Raw genomic sequence first — 6,422 nt, forward strand, 5'->3', positions numbered from 1 at the left:
TTTTTTTCTCAGGATTGTTTATCATAGTGCTGTTTCCAAGGAACCTGCTGACCATGGTAGAAAAATGGATTGTTCTTTCTTACAAGAATTATCCTTGCTGTTTACATGTGCATCTAATATGATGATTGAATATTTTTCTTCTTTGAGCATGAATCTAACCTTCTTTGGATAAATTTCCTGCGCAGTCACAATTTCTGTAAGATTGAAATTTATGCTTAGTATTTCCTAAATAATCTATACTTCAGTATGGAATATTTGTTCGTGTCATTTCCATGAGTTAAGAGGCATGTATTCTAGAAAAATAGATGTGGTAAAGTAGGTTATTGTCAGATAGTCTTTTTTTGCTTCTTTTTCTTTTAATCCCATTGGGAAATCTTCTAACATGTTCAGTTGTCCCTTAGCTTTAGTGAACTTTAACTGTTTCATGAAGGAAACAACAGACAGTCCCCCTAGGCTTGAAACACCAGTAAATATATGTCTGTGAGAATTAATAATATTTGAAATCCACAATGTACTCTCGTGCTTCTGAAGTTAGGGGAAGATTAACCTTTGCACTATTACTTGAAGGCAAGTACGTTTGTTCTTTCCCATTAGTAAAATGCAAGGAAAACATGGTAATAGTAATTTTGTATATATATATAGATATAGGGAAAGAGGGAGACAGACAAACAGAGGTCAGACGATGTCTTTTAAGATCAAACAAAGAACAACAGATCTGATGTTGCAGGTTAAATGTCCTACATGTACAGCTCAGAGCTTTGCTTACTAGAGAGTCTTCTACCCCCCACTCCCAATATGCTGTAAACTAGTAAGTATGTCATTAGTTTATATATACACACACATTGTATATTTAATTATTTTAATATAGAATCCTTTTTCCTCTACAATAACATAACTGGATTGAGCAGAAAATCCAGAGAAAGAAGTGCCAGAGAGGACCTGCAAAAATATGTGGGTTTTTTTTGCCAGAGGCTGCATAGGCTCATGGTGAATCCTCTGTGGTCAGTGAAGGAAATGAGGCACATCTTCTCCTGTGCCAGATTCTGAAGGCAACTCAATGGAGATTTGGAGTGAGTGCCAGAGCAGTGGAATAACTCATGCAGACAAAGGCTAGCTTGCGTGTTGGAGGTCTCTATCAGAGCAAGGCTCTCTGGGATGTTATCTGATAATTTAATTGTAACTTTGAATGCCATGACATGTGAGCAAGCTATTGCATGTCAGCTGCTGTACAGAGACTGTTTATGAATGTGCTCCCAGCAGGAATGCAAGGTAAATTAAAGTTACAACAAAAGAGATATAAGGTGTATATATTGTTTTGGGAATGACGCAGAGCAGGAGAGGAGGCATGAACAGTTTGCTGAGTATGGTGTTAACGTTGCAGCTTTGTGTAAGTTTAAAAAAAAAAAAAAAAAGCACAAGTGAAACATCTCCTTATCTTAGATACTTTCTAAAGCAATTAGGACTTTTGAACATAAAGTATCATCTGATCAATTCTTATTGCTTGAAACAGCAAGGTGTTTTGTTCTTGCTTCCTGAATCACAGGAAAAGCTTGATCTTGGACCATTCTAGTGTTGTTGGCATTTGAAATTGAAATGTAGTTATTTTTATTAAGCCAGAACAGAAGAAGAAAAAGAGAGGAGACTCTACCCATTTGTTTTCAGAATGGAAGTGAAACGGATTCAGATTTAGGAGGACGAATGGGAAGTTTTTGATCTAGGACTTAGGCTATATTTGCCAACCCATTCTTGGTGTCTCAAGGACACATCATAATGCAATGAAATATTAACTGCTCCTGTTTTCATATGTACAGCAAAGGAAGAATCCCTGACTCCAGAAGTTTAATGCTGTGATTCTCTAATCTACCAGAATTTAGAAGCAGTTTGTAGAAAAAGCAAATAAACCTATAAAACATGAAATTAGTGGAGATTTCATGCTACTTACATTTTCTGTGTTTTAGAGTACTGATACAGTAAATCTCGAAAACATGACGAAACTTTGCTGTAGACAGAAGAAACATTTAAAGCACTTCCCACAGATGTAAGATAAGGAAATATTGGTGGTAGGTGGGCAGTTGGGCTGGATGATCTTGGAGGCCTTTTCCAACCTTGGTGATTCTATGATTCTAAGACCTCCTCCCTTTTGAAAGGTGCAAATAGTCAGGGTAGTTTAAATACAGTTTAAAAAATACAACTTTTTTAAACAATGCTTGATGTACTTGCATTTCAACTAATCAGATTTTTCCTTTTAAAAAATGTGTTGGGCTTGCAGTGCTACCATGAGTTTCTGCAAATATTGATTAAGCAGTCTATGTTTTTGTTTTTTTGTTTTTTTTTTTACAAGAAAGAAATGGTGCTTACTGGGAAAATTCTACTTTCTGGAGATGTAAATATAAGCAAATAAACATTCAATTTCTTCCTGTCTACAGGAATAACTTATGTTTATATGTAGAGGTGGAGTGGACAGGGGTTGGAAGAAAAATTAGGGTGTCTGAAATGGCTGTTTTTTCTTTTCAACTGCATTAGTGGATAGAAGTAATATTCTTTATTAACAAATCTTACTGATTTATGTCCTAATTATTTCAGAATGTAATTGCTAAAGAGTTGGAGTTTCTGGTTCACACCAGTTTCCTCTACAGCCTTTGGTTTGTTGATTATTTACAGTCATAAAACCAACTCATACTGGCATAATGGGAACTTTAAAGGTGTCTGCGAGACTCCTTAGCATGTAAAATTGTATTTAGATCTTGAAATTATAGAGGATTAGTGTAAACTGGTCACTTCTTTTTGTTGTATGTGAATTTTTATTTTGATATACCACTTTTTTTTTTTTTGTCCAGTATTATGTGCAAAAAGGGTGGCGGTCATTTTGAACTGGATGCGTATGCACTTCATGTCAGATCTGAGATCTTGGATTGTGGCTTGAGCACTTATGCAAGGAACCTGAGTAGTGCTATTGTGCAGTTTTTCTTTCTTAGTATGGGCATGAAATAAAGTGTAATCTGCATCTGTACTATCTGAGATCTTGTGCAGGAGGAAGAGGGAAGAGAACATTGAGGGTACACTTTCTTTTCCTTCCTCTTTCTAAACATTTGTTTTTGCCCTGAAATAGCCTATAAAAAGGCCTTGGGACATAGTTTATAGATGACAATTGCACTTCTGCATATGGCTTGATAACTGTAAGCTCCTACAAATTACTGTGGAAGTTCTGTGAGCTCCTATCCTTCACATTTGATCTTCTCTGTAGGTGAAGATGCTCATTGCCATGCAGACACTAGCACAAAGAGAAGGGTCTATACTGCCAGATATGAAGTAGAACAAGAATCCAAGTGCTTGGCATGGTAGCCCAGGCCTGAAGAGGATCCAAATCCTTAACAACTGTATTGTAGTGCCTAGAGGAGGAACTCCAGCAGGGTGCTGGTAACTAAGAGGCACCTGCTGGGTATATGCTGCAAGCAGGCCTTTATCAGTGGCTTGAAGCACATGATGGGGGCTCTGCAGGTGGACACTGCAGATCTTCAGATGACAACAAACTGAGGGGAGCAGGCTACTGCCTAGTGGGACCTAGGCTGAGAGGCAGATAGGTAGGGGGTAAACAGAAGAGTATGGTGTATGAGGCATTTAATTGTGTTATTGAGCAAAGGAGCTGAGCACACTGACCTACTGGAGAAGCAGGATTTTCTAGGCATTTGTACATGGAACAGTTAGTCCAAGACTTAGATGCTCGCTTTTGGTTTTTTTTTTTTTTTAAGTTTTGATTTTTAGCATTTTGATCTTGAGCAGTTTCATGAACTCTTTTAGCATCAGCTTTCTATTAGCAACATCAAGAGTTATATTTTATCATAATTGACTGCTGCAGAAGTGTTCATAAAGTTGAAAGAAATATTTTGCAAATGTAAGTCCTGATAATATCTTTTTTTGTTTTTCCCCCTCTTAAGGATTCAGAAAGAACTTGCAGAAATTACATTAGACCCTCCTCCAAACTGTAGGTAAGATCACATGGATTTTATTAATTTAGAATATAAAAATGGAAAATATGGAATCATGGAAATTGTATAGAGGACGATGGTAAATTTAGCTATTGCTTTGTGCTAATTGGCAGTTCTTGAGTAGAAGATAATAGATGACATGTTTGCCTATATATGGAGAATTGATATGATGCACTTCCTGGTAGCAGAAGTAATGGTAAAAGCTGATGAAATATACAACATGTTAATAGGTATGGGGTAAAAATTGAATTGTCTTTCATTTGAGGTATTAAATCAACAGCATTTTGTTTGATTCTATAAGATGTAATCTTGGTGGTAGTTACTGGTATGTTTGATTTCTTTTTCTTGTAAATTGTTAACACATTGTGAATATAATGGAGAAGGAAAAATGTTAGGCACAAACTATTATTAATATTCTGAAGGAGTTTCTGGTGATCCATTATGATATGCAGTGGAAATGTGCTGAAATAGAGGCCATCATCATATATCCTTACTCTGTGCTTGCTTGTTTTTTTTGTTTTGTTTTGTTTTGTCAGGTACACTGGCTTAGAATGTGCTTAAAACCTTCTTTGAAATGACTTATGAGAGAGGCCTAGAAAACCTTGCTGCCTTGCAGCCAGGCAGCGTGCTGTTGCTTACAGATGGCCATCTTGGGTTTCTTTTCTGTTGGCTTGACATATGGTCAGCCCTGTGGTGATGTCTCTAGCAGCAGGTATAAGGTGGGAGGGGGCAGATCCACCCAGTCTTGCCCACTGATTCCAGCAGATGTGATTGTCCTCTTGGTGTACTAAAAGATGGAGACATGACATGCAGCTTTGACAATGAGTCCCAGTACATTTTGGTACTGAATTAACTAAGCAACTGGTGGTAAAAATGGCAGTCAGCTTTATTGTTTTGGTCTCTTGATAAAAGCACGTGTGAGGAAGAATCTGAACAAGAGTTGATGTGGTTGTGCTGTGTCTGAAGATGTAAGTCAAGTGGCTATGTATTAAAGTATTGCATAGTGAAGTAGCCTTGCAATAAAAGCATTCAAAGAGTATTTCAGTCAATTAGGATGAACAGTTCCTTGCTAGATAAAACATTTTAATAGCTAAGCTGTTCTGTCATACTTATAACCATGTGTGAGTCTTCAATCACATCAAAGCTGTTTCAAATGGCAGATCTTTACTTAGGTGTTGATGACTGATGCCTATTAGTGGATTGATTTGTTGAGATGAATATAAAACTTCAGTCTGTTGTAGAAGAATGCATAAGGCTTTGTACTGAGTCTACAAGATGTACAGTATTTACAGCAGCATCATTTCTTCTTGTTTCTGAATCCTTCCCTTTATAACAAAGCAATCGTTTCAGTGCACAAGATACTGTTGTTTGCTTTTCTTTTGCTAGCAAATGTAAAGTGAGTTGGCTGTTGTAGTGGAAAGCCCTTTTGTGACTTGCAATTAAAAAGAGTGAGCTGGAGATTTCCTGTTTGGTTTTCTGTTTGGTTGGTGGCTTGGTTTTGAATTATTTACGCTAATGATAAAATATCAATAAAATGTGCTGCATGATGTTTTGAAAAATCAAAAAATTGCATTTTTCTTTGTGCATCTGCTGCTTTAACACAGTTCTTAAGATAAAGAATTATTTCATGTTGTGATCCTGATAGATAACCATTAGTAACTTTACTATTAGCAAATATGTTTTACAGTCAATACAAAATCACTTCATTTAGTTTTATGCTCTGTTGACATAGTCTAAATAGTGTTTTCATTTGAACTTCATCTATTTTCTATTATCGTTAAACATTACAAAATAAATACATCAGCCAGACATGGTTCTTCAAGATAATGTAGAAAGCCAAGCTGTGACATCTTACCCTAAAATATTGATACACACTTTCTTGGTTTTAGTAAAATTTAGGTCATCACTATAAGAGGAGTTATTTTCTATTAAATCATATTTCATAAAGATAAGCTCCTTACAAATGAAAGCTACTTAAAATGGTTGTGATTCCAGCCTACCTTTGCTATGTGTCCTCTTTTGTTTAATAGGAAGTTGTATGTATAAAATAAATGATTGGGCAATAGCAATGTGATAAAGCTCAGAATTAAATGTCACCAGATGTGAAGGAAAACTATAATGCAGGAATACTATGTTTAATAGGCAGGATATTGAGCTGAATTGGAACTTGTATGCAAGATATGCTGTAAGACTTTCAGTTGACTGCAGCAAGTCAGAACTTCAAGTTTTTCTCTTTCTGGAAATAAAAAGCAAATGGTGCAGTTTCTGTAGTACAGAAGCATCTCTTAATGGCATGGTTGGCTACAGAGTCAATACAAGCTCCCAGGGAGTTACAGCTTCCACTTCTGCAGCAGCTGCAATGTTAACACTTCCCCCTCCTCATCCCCCACAAAGAGAATAGGCTATATAATCTTGTTTGCCTGAAAGACCAAAAAA

General features: G+C 36.4%; 1 protein-coding gene across 1 annotated transcript in view; it reads left to right on the forward strand.

The window, feature by feature from the left end:
- LOC100544241 (ubiquitin-conjugating enzyme E2 E2) overlaps positions 1–6,422 on the forward strand; it is a 208,016-nt gene that overhangs the window by 3,982 nt on the left and 197,612 nt on the right. The window contains exon 2 of the mRNA XM_010712860.3: positions 3,936–3,986. Within this exon, the coding sequence (XP_010711162.1) occupies positions 3,936–3,986 (51 nt within the window). The remainder of the gene's footprint in view (positions 1–3,935; positions 3,987–6,422) is intronic.

The sequence above is a fragment of the Meleagris gallopavo genome, chromosome 6, assembly GCF_000146605.3.
Source record: "Meleagris gallopavo isolate NT-WF06-2002-E0010 breed Aviagen turkey brand Nicholas breeding stock chromosome 6, Turkey_5.1, whole genome shotgun sequence".
Classification (NCBI taxonomy): domain Eukaryota; kingdom Metazoa; phylum Chordata; class Aves; order Galliformes; family Phasianidae; genus Meleagris; species Meleagris gallopavo.